At 39.3% G+C, this 19,102-nt stretch overlaps 1 protein-coding gene and 1 non-coding gene across 23 annotated transcripts in view; one reads left to right on the top strand and one right to left on the bottom strand.

Annotated features, from left to right (window-relative positions):
- The window catches only part of NEK4 (NIMA related kinase 4), a 64,359-nt gene that overhangs the window by 41,955 nt on the left and 3,302 nt on the right, over window positions 1-19,102 (top strand). For 4 of the 22 annotated variants that reach the window (XM_060402492.1, XM_060402490.1, XM_060402491.1 and 1 more), the window contains 11 exons: window positions 1-108; window positions 2,771-2,925; window positions 4,385-4,526; window positions 6,727-7,110; window positions 9,194-9,343; window positions 9,825-9,974; window positions 10,940-11,006; window positions 11,762-11,868; window positions 12,975-13,063; window positions 16,034-16,239; window positions 16,680-16,813. In XM_060402492.1, coding sequence (XP_060258475.1) covers window positions 1-108; window positions 2,771-2,925; window positions 4,385-4,526; window positions 6,727-7,110; window positions 9,194-9,343; window positions 9,825-9,974; window positions 10,940-11,006; window positions 11,762-11,868; window positions 12,975-13,063; window positions 16,034-16,239; window positions 16,680-16,813 — 1,692 coding nt within the window. The other 18 variants (XM_060402485.1, XM_060402487.1, XM_060402488.1 and 15 more) reach the window with 12 other exon arrangements.
- Window positions 1,910-2,035, bottom strand: LOC114109447 (U6atac minor spliceosomal RNA). The gene has a single exon (XR_003586136.1). It is a non-coding gene; the product is annotated as a U6atac minor spliceosomal RNA (small nuclear RNA).

Genomic DNA, 19,102 nt, shown 5'->3' on the forward strand with positions numbered 1-19,102 from the left:
TCTGATGTTTGGGCTCTGGGATGCTGTGTTTATGAAATGGCCACCCTGAAGCATGCTTTCAATGCAAAAGACATGAATTCTTTAGTTTATCGGATTATTGAAGGAAAGGTAAAGAATGTTTTGGAACTAATTGTTTTTAATATATGGAGCAAGGTTAATTTAATCTAACTTTGAAAGTAGCTACTGGTAAAAGGAGTAATTGGGTGGATAGTTAAACATGGCGGGTCCCATGTGTGGGGAAGGTGGAACTATAAGAGAAGGAACTGATCTTTCCTTGATATTAATTTAAGGTGGCTGAGTGGGTCTGAAGAATTAGCTTCTTGAAAACCGCAACCTTATAGCCTTAGGATGTGCAGATGCCCTGAGGCTATTGGTAGTGTCTCCTAAGTACCTTATGGGTAAATGAACCCCATTTACAACGAGTCTACTCTGTCTGAACTTGTTCCTTTGATAATCATTATAATCACTAGAGAGATGTTAGAGTGACGAATCTTATATATGAATTTCATGAGGCTTGTTGCTATCTGCAGTGTCAGGCATCCACACACCTCTAAGTTTTGAGGCTGTGAATCACTTGCTGATTTTAATATTACACCAAGACACATTCAATGTTTTAATTTGAAAAAAAATTTAAAAACACATAAAAAGTAAAATTTGCTTTTTATGTCTACTACTTAATAATTCCACTAAAGAACCAAAAAGGAAAGGGGTGAAATTTCTCTCTTATCATCCATTTCCATTCCTTGGATATAACCGTTGGTGACCATTTGTTGCATAACCTTCCTGGCTTTCCCTGTCTTTATACAGACTTTGCTCTGGGTATGTATGTTTAAAAAAGTAACTGAAGTGAAATCAGGCTATACACACTGTTAATACACAACCTGCTTTTCTGACTTAACATATGAGGGACATCTTTCCAGGTTGGTATCTGTAAATCTTTTATTTTTTTAAAGGCTACCTGGTATTTTATTAGGAGGGTATGGGACTTCCCAGGTGGCACTAGTGGTAAAGAATCCACCTGCCAATGCAGGAGATGCAAGAGACACAGGTTTATTTTATTTTATTTTTAAAATTTATTTTTAATATAAATTTATTTATTTTAATTGGAGGCTAATTACTTTACAATATTGTATTGGTTTTGCCATACATCAACATGAATCTGCCACGGGTGCACACGAGTTCCCCATCCTGAACCCCCCTCCAACCTCCCTCCCCATTACCATCCCTCTGGGTCGTCCCAGTGCACCAGCCCCGAGCACCCTGTCTCATGCATCGATCCTGGACTGGCGATTCGTTTCACATATGGTATTAAAGATGTTTCAATTCCATTCTCCCAAATCATCCCACCCTCGCCCTCTCCCACAGAGTCAAAAAGACTGTTCTATACATCTGTGTCTCTTTTGCTATCTTGCATACAGGATTATCGTTACCATCTTTCTAAATTTCATATATATGCATTAGTATACTATATTGGTGTTTTTCTTTATGGCTTACTTCACTCTGTATAATAGGCTCCAGTTTCATCCACCTCATTAGAACTGATTCAAATGTATTCTTTTTAATGGCTGAGTGTATATGTACCACAGCTTTCTTATCCATTCGTCTGCTGATGGACATCTAGGTTGCTTCCATGTCCTGGCTATTATGAACAGTGCTGCAGTGAACATTGGGGTATACGTGTCTCTTTCAATTCTGGTTTCCTCAATGTGTATGCCCAGCAGTGGGATTCCTGGGTCATATGGCAGTTCTATTTCCAGTTTTTAAGGAATCCCCACACTGTTGTCCATAGTGGCTGTACTAGTTTGCATTCCCACCAACGATGTAAGAGGGTTCTCTTTTCTCCACACCCTCTGCAGCATTTATTGCTTGTAGACTTTTGGATAGCAGCCATTCTGACTGGCGTGAAATGGAAAAACAGTGGTTAGATGCCACGAAGTAGGTGGCAGTGCCTTAACTGTATGCATGTTGTCAGGCCTGAGAGCCTCTTCCATCCTTGTCAAGGGGAGCGCTAACCCTCTCTCCTTTCATACAACACGAGACGCAGGTTTAATCTCTGGATCCGGAAGATTTCCCTGGAGTAGGAAATGGCAATTCACTGCAGTATTCTTGCCTGGGAAGTCCCATGGACAGAGGAGCCTGGTGGGCTACAGTCTGTGGGGTTGCAAGGAGTTGGACATGGCTGAGTGCACATGCACGCACGCACACACACACACGCCCCATACTCTATTCCTCAAGTACCCTATGGATGGCCATTTACGTCACACACACCCCATACTCTATTCCTCAAGTACCCTATGGGTGGCCATTTACGTCACACACACGCCCCATACTCTATTCCTCAAGTACCCTATGGATGGCCATTTACGTCACACACACGCCCCATACTCTATTCCTCAAGTACCCTATGGATGGCCATTTACGTCACACACACGCCCCATACTCTATTCCTCAAGTACCCTATGGGTAGCCATTTATGTTGTTTCCAGTCATTCACTATTACAAGAACAACAATGAAGTGGATATCCTGGCATCTAAATCTTTAGGAACTCATGCTCTTGTTTATAAAGGAGACAGTCCTCAAGTGGAATTGCTGGTTTGAAAGATAAATCGTACAACTTGCTGTTATAACCAAGATGCCACCAGGTCAGCTTCCTGTAAACTAATATGCTGGTTATTAATGATTTTTAAAAATGTACATTGGGAAATCTCTACTGTCTTTTACTTTTCTTAAGACTGTTAGTCATTCCTGTGGTTTGATTTCTCTTTGTAGCTGCCACCGATGCCAAAAGATTACAGCCCAGAGCTGGCAGAACTGATAAGAACTATGCTGAGCAAGAGACCTGAAGAAAGACCTTCTGTGAGGAGCATCTTGAGGCAGCCTTACATAAAGCGCCAAATATCCTTGTTTCTGGAGGCCACGAAGGCGTAAGATATTTCCCTTGGAAATAGCTGGGCTAAATAGATGGAATAAAAGAGGGTGGTTTTTATAATTTTCATGTGTGAGAATTTATGGTGAGTTTTTTAAAAACTTGAAGTAGAATTGCATGATTAAAACAAGTGTTGAGATTTGCTTAATTGGTAAACTCAGAAATGTGGAAAACCATTGGAGGAATCACTTTTGCATTCCTCTGAGAGTTCCAAAGCGTATTGAGTATGAGTCCTTTAAAAGGATGTATGTTTTACAAATCATATTAAAATGACAGATCATCTAAGAAGCCTATTACATTATGTGCTGTGTAAGATAATAGTCGCATTTAAAAAATAGTACTCAAATTTCATAGGGCTTTTATAAGGTTCCTTCTTCACTCATATAGAATTCTTTGACTTGCAGGTCCTACCTTCGCTAAATAGCTGTTCCAGGATCTAAGACTTAGAGCTGGACCAGACCTTCACAGTCTCTGCCTTTTGACTTGTTAGTTCGGAGGCAATGTTAGAGAGGCCCCAGGGAATAAAGGAGGACCATATTTTTGTTTACATTGCCTATAATTTACCACCAGCAGACCTTTGGCCTTCTGTACCTTTGGTCTTCAGGCTCTCCTTGAATTCTCCAAAGGTTTAGCTCCATTATAAAACAGTTGGGGATATTATTCCTGTAAATATTTATTCTGCAAGTGAAGGCTGAGTATACTAATCATTTTTACTTTTAAACTTGGCAAAGCAGTTGTGTGTTATTACAAACATGAAAATTGAAGATGAAAATAATCCTGGTATTTCTAACTGTGAGGCAGTTTTTCATAGATGTAAAATTTTAGAACAGTGTTATATTTACAGAAAAGTTGCAGAGATAAAGCAGAGAGCTTCTATATAACCCTCAGTCAGTTCCCCTATCGACATCTATATTATCATGGTACATTTGTCAGAACCAAGAAAGCATCAGTATCTGATGTTGACTTAACTACAGACTTTATATGGCTTTCACCAGGTTTTCTACTAATGTCCTTCTTTTTGCTTCAGGATCCAGTCCAGCATACCATATTACTCCTCATCTCTCTTTAGTCAACTTGGGTCTCTGACAGTTTCTTAGTTTCTTTGTATTTCATGACCGTCATTGTTTTTGGAGATTACTGGTCAAGTGTTTTGTTGAATGCTCCCTGGTTTTTAGAAGACTCTTCTCCATAAAAGGAGCAGTTATATGGGAATTCCCTGCCAGTCCAGTGGTTAGGATTCCAGACGTCCACTGCAGGAGGCCCAGGTTCTGTCTCTTGCCGAGGAACTAAGATCTTGCAAGCTATGTCGTGTGGCCAAAAAAGAAAAGAAGGAAAAAAATAAAAAAAAGAAATTCTATAAAGGAGTGGTAACATGTATGCACATTTCCTCACATATATAGAAACCTTTAAACTTCATTGTATTAATAATAACTTTTTCTTCTTTCTTCCTCATAAAGAAAAACCTCCAAAAATAATGTTAAAAATGGTGACTCTAAATCCAAGCCTGTGGATGCAGTGGTTCCTGGAAAGCCTGAATTAAGTCATGAAGTAGCTCCTCCTCAACCACACTCTTCTGAGAGCTCCAAGACATATGTAGTGGTATGTATCTTTTTAAAGGATGTGAGTTCTATTAAAATGATAGGTTACCTAAGCTAGTTATTGTATGTGAAATGATTAAGTTTCATTAGATTTCTGTTAATTTTATAGTATAAAGAAGGAATACTGGGGAAGTAATCAAATGCCTATTATTAATAAAATGTTTGTGAAGTCAGTGCTGTAATAACTTTAAGAAGGTTTTTTTTAATTGAGGTGAAATTTATATAAAATAAAATTAACCATTTCACAGTGAACAGTTAATTGCATTCATTATAGTCATAGTACTGTGTAGCTGTCACCTCCGTCACATCATTCCGAAACAGTTTCACCACCCAGGAGGAAACCCCGTACTCATCAAGTTGTCACTGCTCATTCCCTCCTCTGTCCAGTCCCTATAAAACACCAATGTGTCTTCTGTTTGTACGGGTTTGCCTGTTCTGAATATTTGATATAAATGGAATCATACAATATGTAAACTTTTGTATCTGGCTTCTTTCACTTAACATGTTTTTGAGGTTCATCCAGGTAGCATGTATCAATACTTCATTTATTTTTATGTCTGAGTAGTACTCCATTGTATTGGTATACCACAATTTGTTTATCCATTCATTCACTGGTAGGTATTGGGTTGTTTTCATCTTTTGGCTATTGCTGTGAACACTTGTGTACAATATCTGTTTGAGTATCTGTTTTTAATTCTTTTGGGTATAATATCTAGGAAAGGAATTGCTGGATCATATGGTAATCCGATGTTTAACTTTTTGAGGAATGACCTTACTGTTTTTCCTTAGTGTTTCATTTTACATTTTTACCAGCAATTCCTGAGAAATCCAATTTCTCTTCAACTTCACCAACTCTTATTATTTTCTATTTTTCCAATTCTAGCCATCCTAGTGGATGTGAAGTGGTATGTTATTGTAATTTTGATTTGCCCTTGACTAATGATATAGAACTTTTTGGCCTTTTGAAAGCCTTCTTTGGAGAAATATCTATTAAGTCCTTTGCCCATTTTTTAATTGGATTTTTTTTTTTATGGTTGAGTCCTAAGAGTTCTTTCTATAGTATGAATACTAGACCCTCATTAGATATATGATTTAGAAATATCTCCTTCTGTTCTATAGGTTTTCCTTTCAATATCTTGATAGATAATATCCTCTTATGCACAATTTTCAATTTTGATGATGTCTGATATATATTTTTTCTTTTGTTGCCCATACTCATATCTAAGAATCCCTTGCCAAATCCAAGGTCATGAAGATATATGCCTGTGTTTGCTTATAGGATTTTTATAGTTTTAGCTCATATATTTACATATTGATCCATTCACAATTTTGTATTATCATAAAATATTTGTTGTTTAATTGCTAAGTTGTATCCAACTCTTTGTGACCCCATGGACTGTAGCCCACCAGGCTCCTCTGTCCATGGGATTTCCCAAGCAAGAATACTCAAGTGGGTTGCTATTTCCTTCTCCAGGGGATTTTCCCAACCCAGGGATCGAACCTGCGTCTCCTACATATGTAATGTAAAATTTGCCATTTATACCATTTTTAACCAATTAATTTCATTTGGTACCATGTTAAAGCATACAGTTCAGTAGTCTTAATTACATTCACAATGTTTTGCTGCCATTCACCATATCTTCCAAAACCTTTCATCATTCCAAACAGAAATGCTGTTCCCTGATGCTCCTACTCCCAAACTCCGGTAACCCTGCCAGACAGAAACCTACTTTCTGTCTCTGAATTTGCCTATTTTAGGTGCCTCATATAAATGGAATCATACACATTTTTTCCTCTATGTCTAGCTCCTAGTTTATTCCACTTAGCAAGTTTTCAAAGATTGTTCATATTGTAGCATGTTATCAGAACTGCATTCCTTTCTATGGCTTTATGATATTTCATTATATGTATACACCATATTTATTTAATCATTCACCTGCTAATGGCCATTTGGATTGTTTCATCTTTTTGCCATTGTGAATACTGCTGCTATAAACATTGGTGTAGAAATACCTGTTTGAGTCTGTACTTTTAGTTTTGGGGGCATATACCTTGGAGTGGGATTGTTGGGCCTTATGATTATTCCATGTTTAACTTCCTGAGGAACTTGCAGCACCATTTTGAGTTAAATTTTTTATGTGGTGTATATAATAACTTGGAAGCATGTTTTCACTCCGGGTGAAGACAAATGTTTGTTCCAGGAGAAACCTGTAGTCCTTGGCCCCTTGAAGATACCCACAAGTCTGAAAGACTGCACCTACAAACCAGACGTAAGCAATACTGCAGACTCACCAGCCACAATCAGTAGGGTGCATATTGACATCTTACCTACAGAGAGGAGGAACTCAGTGAATGACGGCTTAGTTCAAGAGAATCCACCACGACCCCTAGATGCCTCTAATGAACTGGAAGGTAAATGTAATATTTCTCAAGTAAAGGAGATGTCGCAGGAGAACAGTAAATCCAGTGCTCTCCCTGGAAACCGAATTCCCACATCGTCCTCTCACTATGTCACGGGAGAAAGGAAAGACCCAGTGAAGCCTCTGCAGCCCCTAAACAAAGACCAAAATTTACCAAAAGACCAGGTGAGTGACATGCGCAAGGTGTTGGTTTCAGAGAGAGGATTGAGCAGTGCAGTTACAAAGATGTGGGTTGTGTTCTTGTGCTTTTAGGAAAATCTGTTATTTCCATGTAAGAGTTTACATGTAACCAAACCAAAGGATAGGACCTGAGGAATTCTTAGATCCCTTCTTTGCCCTGTTATAGGGCACTTGCAATTCTCCTGCAGTTCTGTGTTTTGTTCCATTTCTGCATCGTTCGTCTTTAGTCTTCCAAGTGAATGGGCAACTGTGGGTAGAAAGAATGCCAGGATGTGGGGTCTTAATTCCCTGATTAGCGATTGAACCTGTGTCCCCTGAACGGGAAGGCAGTCTCTCAACCATTGGGCCACCAGGAAAGTCCCAGTCTTGTACTTTTTTTGTTAAATTCTGATTCTATTGTAAATGGAATTGTTTTCATAATTTCATTTTCATAGTGTATATTGCTTGGTATAGAAATAGTATTAATTTTTATATATTAAATTTTTATCCTGTAGCCTTGCTTAACTCATTTATTGGTTTAATAACCTTTTAATAATGTAGTTCTCAGAATTTTCGGAACACAATATCACATCATCTACAAATTGAGATCCTTTTTTCTTTTTAATCTGTATTTCCTACTTTCTTTTTTCTTGTCTAATTGCCGTGGCTAGAACCTCTAGTACATTGTTGAATAAAAGTGATAAGAATTGATATTCTTGTTTTGTTCCTGATAAATGTGTTTCTTACATCAGGCTTTAGAGGGCAGGGTTTTTTATTTTGCTTGATAGAATTTCATGTCTGGCATTTCTTTTTTGTTGTTGTTATTATTATATTGTTGTTGATAACAGTGGAAGACTTTTTTAAGACCAATTGGATTTCATGGAAAAACTTCTTAATTCATTTGAACAGTTACTCTTGTATGTGTAAGCTTTAAATATTCTACACTTAATACCAGCAGAGAAATATTTATTTCACTTTTAAGAATTCAATCACTCATTTTTTATTATCTGGGCCCTGTTGGCTCAGATGGTAAAGAATCTGCCTGCAAAGCAGGAGACCGTGATTCAATCTCTAGGTTGGGAAGGTCACCTGGAGAAGTGAATGACGAGTCTTCTTGCCTAGAGAATTCCATGGACAGAGGAGCCTGGTGGTCCATAGTCCATAGGGTCACTAAGAGTCAGACCCAACTGAGCGACTAACACGTAACATCCTTGTTTAGCTAGCATATCACATTGTTCCTTTTTCTTTCTAAAATGTACCACATAGTGGGATTTTTGATAAAAATGTGTTGATTAAATGACATTTGATTACCAGTGTCCATCTTCTTGAAAACTTAGATATTCTGATAGTTAAAAATTAAAAATTAATGTAAGAAGCTATTTTATTTTAATGTTTGGTTTCTCAAACCAGCTATCCAAATAAAATATCAAGTCCTTGGTGATCTTTATAATTTAAAAGTTCATTTATTTTATCTTTACTACTGCTAGAAATTGCTCCTGATTTCTGAGCATCTAACATGTGCTAGATATGGTCTTAAGTATTATAGCGCCTAGTCTCCTCTAATCCTCCAGTATTCACGTGATCAATATGAAGCATTGTACCCATTTGTAGATGAGGAAACAAAGGTTCAGGGAGATGTGACTCCATCTAAATCCAAACTCATGGTGTTTTCATGGTGTTTACAGAGGACATCCACATAACTAATGTTTACTTAGGAAGTATGTGTATATTAAAAACATTTATTAGTTTTCTGAATAGAAAACCTATTAAAATTTATAAAAAGGTTTTTTATTGAAGATCAGAAGTTTCAGGTTATAACAATCTGAGTAACTGAAAAAATTATTTTTAGTTGGGAAAAGAGAAGAAAACCCAGAATACGTAGATAACTGATGCCAGCATTTTGTCTTTGCCTATCAACACTGAAAATAAGCATTCATTTTGAGAAAGACAGTTCCTGCTTTCATTTTTAATTTTAAAAATAGAGATGGAGGGTTTGACCATTTAGGAGTTCAAAAGACTGTTTCTACTTTTCTACTATTCTACTTTGGTTTTTTTGTTTGTTTGTTTATTTCATTTTTCTATTTTTAAGGATCAAGTTGCTGGTGAATGTGTTACAGGAAAACAGAACAGAATCCACCGAGCTTTACAGCCACACAGCTCTGGGTCTGAACCTTCCCAGTCTCGACAGCGGCGGCAGAAGAAAAGAGAACACGCTGAGCACAGTGGGGAAAAGAGACAGGTCAGCAGAGATCTTTTTGGAATAAGTCACTGTGCTTCCTCTTGTGAAACACATTTCTATTTAGAATGATTTGCCCAAAAGGTACATACAAAATCTGAGGAACATACAGAGAAAGGTAGAAATGCTAAGTATTAATTATTAAATGTCAGTGAGTTGGAAGCAAAGTAAGAATTTTACCTTCTCCAGCAAGGGTGGACAGTTCATTTTGAGAGTTAAAGGAACAGGCCGACAAAGATAAATCTCTGATTCCTCCTATGTCATGTTAGTGAATAGTTTCTCCCTCAACCTCTGCATGAGATTGTGTCACCCTCTCATTTCTGGAAGTAACTTTCACAGGCACCCTCTCTGTATGGTTTCTTAAGTGGTCATTCACTTTTGGCTGAGTTTCTTTCCCGCCAAAATTCAATGTACCCATAGGCGACCTTTGCAGGTGGATAGTATATGAAATTTATAATCTCCCCCCCTTTGTTAATTATTTAAGTTCCAAGAGAGTCCGCCTTGCCTTTTGCCTTCTCTTCCCAATGTTGGAAAGATGGAATGCACATCAACACAAAAAGATGCTGAAAACCAAAGTAGAGTGGTCACCGGATCTGCGGACAATTCGAGGGGCAGTGAGATAGCATCATCAAAGGTTTGTGAGAGTATATGTTGGATTTTTTTAAAAAAGACCTTATTATAAAGCTTTTTGGTAAAATAAACCCTGCTTATATTGTGAAGTTTTATATGAAAATATCTTAGGTCTGCTTTTTGCCAGACACTGGAAAGTGCAAATTTGTGATTCTCAACAGAAACTTTCATTGAACTGGACAGATTCTATCATTCCAGAGCTGGTCCCGTCTAGTTAATTAAGGAGACCGAGTAGATTCTGAGTGTAGGAAAGCAGAATTCCCATTTCCCCTTAGACAGATGAGTTCTTCCTAGAAACGAGGGCTCTGATCATCCTAGCAAGTAGTTGTAACCCTGATGTGAACTAGTTTCAAGTGGACACTCCAGACTCCCCTTCACGGAAGTAGTCCAGTGGTTCAGAATTAGCCTGCCAATGTGGGGGACATGGATCCGATCCCTGGTCTGGGAAGATTCCACATGCCATAGGGCAGCTAAGCCTGTGTGCCACAACTGCTGAAGCCCGTGCGCCTCTGTGTCACAGCAGTTGAAGCCTGTGGGCCCTAGAACCTGTGCTCTGCAACAAGAGAAGCCGCCGCAGTGAGAAGCCCGTGTAACACAGCCAGAGAGTAGCCCCCGCTCACTGCAGCTAGAGGGAAGCCCGCACAGCAGTGGGGGCCCATCGCAGCCAAAGGTGCATACGTATATGAGTCAGTTTTAAAAATGAAAACAAGGGACACTCCTTAAGGGTTTGTGCTGTGCTCTCTCCTGTATTGCCAGACGATATGTCCTATATTGCAGGTGTTATAAGAAGAGTGAATAGGGAAAACTTTCCTGGTGGTCCAGTGGTTACGACTCCACACGTCCAATGCAGGGCGTGTGGCTTTGATTCCTGTTCAGGGAACTTAGATCCTGCATGCTGTGTGGCGTGGCCCCAGAAAAGGAAAAAGAATAGTGAGTAGGAATGGAAGTAACTCGTACTTTCTTTAAAAGGACCGACCATTATCAGCAAGAGAGAGGAGGCGACTGAAGCAGTCACAGGAAGAGATCTTCCCCTCAGGTAAAGTTATTCTGTTTCCGTCATCTAATGGAGGCTGTTGGTGTGGCTCACAGACACAGCACTGGACTGATTGTGAGGCGTTAGGAATTTCTAGTATCAGTAATCCATTTGGGAAACCAATTCAGAAGAATTTTTGAAATTTCCTAGTCAAGCCTTTTAAAAATGAGCATAGTATTGGATCTGGAACTTGTGTTATTAAAAGGAAGAAGGATACTAAAAAGAGAGCAAGAGGGCTTTGAATGGCAGTAACGCCTGGGAAATTTCAGACAGGAAAGCAATCAAGCAAGAGTTTAATTTGTTTCCATGTTTAGAGTCTGTTGGTCAAGGAAGTGCTCTCTTCTCAGGAACAGAGAGAGGAAGCCAGGAGAATGGTGCTGCCCTGGGCTGAGGGCTGCGATTATTCTTATTGCTGTTATCTAAAGACAACATATTCTAGCAGTTTCCATTTATTGAATGCTGACAGTGTCTCAAACATTATGGTAAGCATTTTGAGGGCATTTTCTCATTTCATATTTTTCAGTTGAGGAGACTGAGGGTCAGAGGGGTTAAGTAACTTGTCCAAAGTCACAGCACTTACAGACCTGGAGCTGAGATTTGAGCTGAGGTGTCCCCAGCACCAGAATGATGATGACTATGCTGTCTGAGTTCCTTTAGGCTGGCCCTTGCTGGGGTATCTTCCATACCCCAGTACAAAGTGCTCTTCTGTTGAGGCCAGTCCACCACAAAGAACTGCTGGGGGTGGTCACTTTTTTCAGGCCCTATAGTGAGGAGAGCTTCTCTGGGCCCAGCGGGACCAGCGAAACCACAGGAAGACCACCTCAGCCCTGCTCGAAGGACGTCTTCCAACTGCAGTGTTGCTCAGGTACATTACATAGTCCCAAGGGAAAAGGTGGACATGTCTACATCTGGCAAGCCTACTATGGCAATCCTCATATGTGCCAGCTCTACTTCTGGAACAGTGCTACTTAAGTTGCATCTTTCACGGTTCCTCTAATAGAGAAAAGAACCGATCAATAATAATTAAAGTAATTTATTTTGCTTCATTAAGGGTTTGAAGTTTTCAGGCACTCTTGTAAACACCTGGCAGCCTAGTTAATGTCTTTCATAGGTAGTCTTTTAAATTAAACTTCCAAATGGCTTCCACTCGGCAACACTTTACTTATACTGCTCTGTTAATATACCAAACGACCTGGCCAGATTTTAGTCTCGCTAGCTGATTCTTCCTTTGTTTCCCTTTTGTGTTGAAGTACCTTAGTTTTTGGCCGAGGGATGATATAGGAGCACCATCTGGTGGCAGAATGTGTAATTGCAAGGTGTTCAACCCACATTCACTTTTCTGTGTGATAATTCATACCCTGAGAATAGTTATTCAATTTTCTGTATTCCAGTTTTTGACATTATTTCTAGGAGCATATAATTATTTTTTTAAAAAAGGAAACTTCCTGTCCTTTAATGATTTTTGTTTTTCCTTTAACAATAGTCTATGATTTAGTTGTTTCATTAATTAAGATAGTCCTCTCTGTTTTCCAAAGTTGTAACATTTGTGTATAATTATATCTGGTAATCCTTTTAAACATTTAACAAAGAGTCTCATATGTGAGCAAACTGAGGTTACTTTTAATTTAAGTGGCATTCTGTCTTGTTTAAATACTAACATTCCTTATGGTACCAGCCCTCTGCTTAAAAGTTGAAACACCAGAATTGTTTGTCCCCTCTCGTCCTCATAGCTGAGGCTTTCCCGGACCTTATAACACTTCCCCTTGGTGCTCTTTAGGGCTCACTTCTGAACGTCGTGGGTGACGTAGGACACGACTTGGTGAAGTAACTTCGATTTTTCTGCCCAGTAGTTCTGCTGTTGTTGAACCTAGGTGCACCGTGTGTCTAGACATTGCATCTAAGACTGTTCCATGTGTTACCTTCTGGTCGTGTTGCCATGTGAAATTTTGTTTTTCCACACGAAATTAATAGGAAAGGAGACTCACCCAGTGTCTCTCAGAGGATGAGCTAAGTTCTTCTACAAGTTCCACTGATAAATCAGATGGGGATTCCAGGGAAAGGTAAGTTCTTATCTTTTTATCTCCTTTCATAAATTGGTTCTATTTGAATTCATTTTATCTTTAACTTAAAAATTTTTTGTTGATGTATAGTTAATTTACAATATCGTGTTACTTTCTGATGTACAGCGAAGTCACTCAGTGATACGTATGTATGTTCTTTCTCACATTCGTTTCCACTACGGTTTACCGCAGGAATAGACTGTAGTTCCCTGAGCTAGACGGTAGGAATCCATCCTATATGTCCACGCTTGTTTATGCACCCTATGTGTTGGTTCACATCTACGAAGCTCAAACTCCTAGTCCTGCCCTCCCGCAGCCCCTGCCCCTGCGGCAGCCGCACGTCTGCTCTCTGTCTTGGAGTCTGTTTCCCAGGCATGTTCGTCTGTGTCGTATTTTAGGTTTCACAAGTGAGTGATGTCATATGGTGTTTCTCTTTCCCTTTTGACTTACTTCACTTAGTATGATAAGCCATTCATATTGCTTCAGATGGCATTATTTCCTTCTTTCAATGGCTCAGTAACTATCTTGCATCTTCTTGGTCTCTTCATCTCAGTGGACGTCTAGATTGCCTCCATGCCACGGCTACTGTAAACAGTGCTGCTTTGGACATGAGGGTACATGTATCTTTCTGAATTATAGTTTTGTCTAGGTATATGCCTAGGACTGGGATTGTTGGATCACACAGCAACTCTATTTCTAGTTTTTTGAGGAACCTCCATACTGTTTTCCACAGTGGCTGCACCAGTTTACATTTCTACCAACAGTGTAAGAGAGTTCCCTTTTCTCTACACCCTCTCCAACATTTATTATAGGTATACTTTTTAATGCAGAAGGAAATGGCAACCCACTCCAGTATTCTTGCCTGGAGAATCCCATGGATGTAGGAGCCTGGTGGGCTACAGTCCATGGGGTTGCAAAGAGTCGGACACAACTGAGCGACTTCACTCACTCACTCATACTTTTTAACGATGGCCATTCTGACTGGTGTTAGGTGGTATCATAGTTTTGTTTTCATTTCTGTAATAATTAGCAATGATGGACATCTTTTCATATGCCTGTTGACCATCTGTATCCCTTCCTTGAAGAAATGTCTGTTTTGGTCTTCTACCCATTTTTCTGTTGGGTTTTGTTGTTGTTATTATTGAATTGTATGAGCTGTTTGTGTATTTTGGAAATTAATCCCTTGTTGGTCACATTGTTTGCAAAAATTTTCCCTAATCTGTAGGTTATCTGTTCTTTTTTTATGGTTTCCTTTGCTGTGCAAAAGCTTATAAGTTTGCTCGAGTGCCATTTGTTTGTGAATTGATTTTAAATGTACATTTATAACAGCATTCAGACTTATAGTACTGTCGTTAATAATGTTGTAAATGGTTTTGGTATGTGCTGGGACTAAAGTTCTCTTTCAGTGCACACATCTGATTTTCATTCAGAATTCTTATAAAATGTCTTTCTAGATCTGTGGGTTTAGTTTTTATCATTTTGGCCATTATTTTCATCAGGTTGGCCATTATTTCTTCAAATATTTTTTTGGACCCCCTCCTGCCCTCCTGAGGATCCTACATGTATATTAGAATTGGCGATGGACAGGGAGGCCTGATGTGCTGCAGTCCATGGGGTCGCAAAGAGTCAGACATGACTGAATGACTGAACTGAACTGAAAGTTATCCCACAGCTCACTGATGATTTTCATTTTTTTTTTAGACTTTTTTTTCTCTATCCCCCGTACCACCCCCCTCTTTTTTTTTTTTTGGTCATGCCGCTTAACTTGTGGGATCTAAGTTCCCTGACCAGGGATTGAACCTGCACCCTTGGCAGTGAAAGCACAGTGTCCTAACCACTGGACTGCCAGGAATTCCCATCTGTTCCATTTTTTACAGATTCTATTGCTCTCTCTTTAAGTTTACGAATCTTTTCTTCTGCAGCATCTAATTTGTTAATCCCATCTGATGTATTGAACACATTGTACTTATCATTTGTAGTTCAGTTTGGGTCTTATTTATATCTTCATTGCCTTTCCTTAACATGCCAATGCTTCCTCTATGTTGGTCATATAGAATAAATTTTTAATAACCTCTTTAATGTCCTTTGTTTACTAAGTGTCACTTGTGTCACTTTTGGATCTGTTTCTATTAATTGAGGAGAAGGCAATGGCACCCCACTCCAGTACTCTTGCCTGGAAAATCCCATGGACGGAGGAGCCTGGAAGGCTCCCTGGGGTCACTAAGAGTCGGACACGACTGAGCGACTTCACTTTCACTTTTCACTTTCATGCATTGGAGAAGGAAATGGCAACCCACTCCATTGTTCTTGCCTGGAGAATCCCAGGGACGGGGGAGCCTGGCGGGCTGCCATCTATGGGGTCGCACAGAGTTGGACATGACTGAAGTGACTTAGCAGCTTAGCAGCTATTAATTGATTTTTTTTTCTTCACAATTGTGTGCTGTTTTCCTGCTTTGGATATCTGGTATTTTTGACTCGATTCCAGACATTGTTAATTTTATCCCGTTAGGTGCTGGTATTTTTATCTTTCTTTAAATATTCTTGAACTTTGTGCTTGTATATAGTTAAATTACTTAGAAATAGTTGGGCAGAATTTATACACAGAAACAGAGGCCTTCTCTTTCTGGCTCTCTCCTTTCCAAGACTCTACTTACTTTCTTATTGGCAGTGGTGGTCTTGAACTCTGGTACCTGGTTCTGCAGGTAAGAGACTGTGGGGTTTTTTTTTTTGTACTTTAGCTCCCTATGGCCTGTCCTTAGGCTAAAAGTATTAACTCCCGTCCAGAATCTGTTTGTAAATTTTATACATTCTCCATTGCCCTCATAGTTAACTTTTGTATTTTGTCCAGAGTTTATACTTATTTGTGGAGGGGTCTGCCTGTAAGAACTCACTTGTTTATTGGGAAGCTGAACTTCTTAATTTCCAGTGAAAAATTGTCATGAAGCATTTTTTTTTTTCTTTTCTTCCCAGTAAAGGTCATACAAATGAAATGACTGACTTGGTACAATTGATGACTCAGACTCTGAAGTTGGACTCTAAAGAGAGCTATGAAGACCTCCCAGTACCAGATCCAGGGTCAGAATTTAAACTTCATCGGAAGTATCGGGACACGCTAATACTTCATGGGAAAGTTGCAGAAGAGGCAGAGGAACTCCATTTTAAACAGCTACCTTCAGGTGGTCAGTTTATTGTTTTACACCAAACTGGAGAGCACATGTTCACTGGAGAAATGTACCAAACTAAGGCTCTAATGTTTGCAAATTTTTTTTTGTTTTTTCTTAAATTATTTCCTTTGGATATTTCCGTAAAAATATATCTTATTTTATGTAATAGTTGTGTTCCTGAAAAGTTGCATGAAATTTTATTTTTAACAATAAATGTAAATAAGTACGTTTGGAATTTTTCATTTTCTTCAAATTAGACAATTGCAGTTTTTAGTTTTGGGAGATGGTAATGAGACATGAAGCATAAGTTCAGTCATTAAAAATACATGACGTCATTAAACCAAACTCTTGTCAAAGTGAAAAGAATCTTAACATGACAAGATTTTTTTAAAAAATCATTGTGTTCTTGCCGAAGTGGTGAAAGTTCATTTTCCCCTGTTGTTGCTTTTTAGCTATCATGCCAGGTTCTGAAAAAATCAGAAGAATAGTTGAAGTCTTAAGAGCTGATGTAATTCGGGGCCTGGGGATTCAGCTTTTAGAGCAGGTGTATGATATTTTGGAAGAGGAGGATGAATTGGAAAGAGAGGTGAGTATCCAGACTTTAGCTGTGTCAGCTGCTTATGCTATGGAATTTTTGTACTGGCCTTTTGGATTATAATTAACAAAACCATACAGTTTACCCATTGCCACCGCAGTCAACGTTAGAACATTTAATTACTCCTGGAAGAGCCCCTGTACCCACTGGTAGTTGTTCCCCATTGTCCTCTAGGCCCTTCACCTCTAAACAGCCACTGATATTTCTCTCTCTGTGGCCTTGCCTATTCTGGACATTTCACTGAAGTAGAATTGTGAGAAGCTATGTGGTCTTTTGTGATTGATTTCCTTCATTGAGCGTATGTTTTCAAGATTGACCCATGTTGTAGCACATGGGAAACTCACTCTTCCACATGGCTGAACGTGGCTGTGGCACATGTGCTTTTCTGCTCAGCAGGTGATGGACACTTAGATTGCTGCCACTTACTGCCTGTTGTGAATAATGTTATGAACATTTGTGTACAAGTTTTTGTGTGGACATATGTTTTCGTTTTTCTTGGGTATCTTCCTAGGGGTGGAAATTGCTGAATCACATTGCCCTGGCTAGAACCTCCAGTACAATGTTGAATAGAAGTGGTGAGAGTAAACTTCCTTATCTTGTTTCTGATCTTAGATGCAGCAGTCTTTATTAATTATGATGTTAACTATCAGTTTTTAGATATTCTTTTTCAGGTTGAAGAAGGTCCCCCCTTTTTTTTTAAGGATTTTATTTTATTTTGTTTTATTCACTATGGTATTTTATTTAGTTTATATTTTTGGGGTGAAGGTCCCATCTATTTCTGGTTTGCTGAGTGTTTTTATCATGACAAGGTGTTAGGTGTGTCAAATGCTTTCTATTTAGGTGATTTAGGTGATCATGTTTGTGGTTTTTGGTTTTTGGGGTTTTTTTATGTGGTATGTTACATTAATCTGTTTTTGGATGTTAAACCATCCTTATATTCCTGAGATAAATCCCACTTGGTCATGGTCTATACTGCTTCTTAGATGTAACTAGAGTCATGTTTCCAGTATTTTGTTGAGCGTTTTTGTGTTGGTGTTCACATGATATTGGCCTTCAGTTTTCTTTCCTCGTGATATTTTTTATTGGTTTTGTTATCAGGGCAATACTCACCTCAGAATGAGTTGGGGCATGTTCCCTCATCTTCTGGGGGAAGAATTAGTGAAGAACTGGTGTTAATTCTTTTTGAAATGTTTGCGATAGAATTCACCAATGAGACTATCTGGGATCTGGGCCTGGGCTTTTCTTATATATATGAATATATGTGTGAGCTTCCCTGGTGGCTCAGATGGTAAAGAATCTGCCTGCAATGCAGGAAACCTGGGTTTGATCCCTGGGTTGGGAAGATCCCCTGGAGGAGGGCACGGCAACCCACTCCAGTAGTCTTGTCTGGAGAATTCCCATGGAGGCGAATTCCCATGGAGGAGAATTCCAAGAGGAGCCTGGTGGGCTACAGTCTATGGGGTCGCAAAGAGTCTGACATGACTGAGTGACTAAACACGTATGTGTTTAGTGTTTAGTCACATATGTGTGTGTATATATATGTATATATAACGTGTGTGTGTGTATACATATATATATATACACATCTTTTGGCCATCTTGCACGGCATGTGGGATCTTAGTTCCCCAACCAAGGATTGGGGATTGCGGATGGAGTCTTAACTACTGGACCACCAGGCAAGTCCTTGGGCTTTTCTTTGTGAGTAGTTTTTTGTTAGTGAATTCAGTGCCTTACTATATTCAGATTGTTCTTCTGTTTCTAAAATCTGTGTCTTTCTTGGAATTTGTCCATTTCAACTAAGTTATCCATCAGTTCAGTCACTCAGTCGTGTCCGACTCTTTGCAACCCCATGAATCGAAGCACGCCAGGCCTCCCTGTCCATCACCAACTCCTGGAGTTCACTCAAACTCACATCCATCCAGTCAGTGATGCCATCCAGCCATCTCATCCTCTGTCGTCCCCTTTTCCTCCTGCCCCCAATCCCTCCCAGCATCAGAGTCTTTTCCAATGAGTCAACTTTTCACATGAGGTGGCCAAAGTATTGGAGTTTCAGCTTCAGCATCATTCCTTCCAAAGAACACCCAGGACTGATCTCCTTTAGAATGGACTGGTTGGATCTCCTAGCAGTCCAAGGGACTCTCAAGAGTCTTCAACACCACAGTTCAAAAGCAAAGTTATCATAGTGACACTAGTGAAGTGGCTCAGTCGTGTCCGACTCTTTGCGACCCCATGGATTGTAGCCTACCAAGCTCCTCTGTCCATGGGATTTTCCAGGCTATA

The sequence above is a fragment of the Ovis aries genome, chromosome 19, assembly GCF_016772045.2.
Source record: "Ovis aries strain OAR_USU_Benz2616 breed Rambouillet chromosome 19, ARS-UI_Ramb_v3.0, whole genome shotgun sequence".
Classification (NCBI taxonomy): domain Eukaryota; kingdom Metazoa; phylum Chordata; class Mammalia; order Artiodactyla; family Bovidae; genus Ovis; species Ovis aries.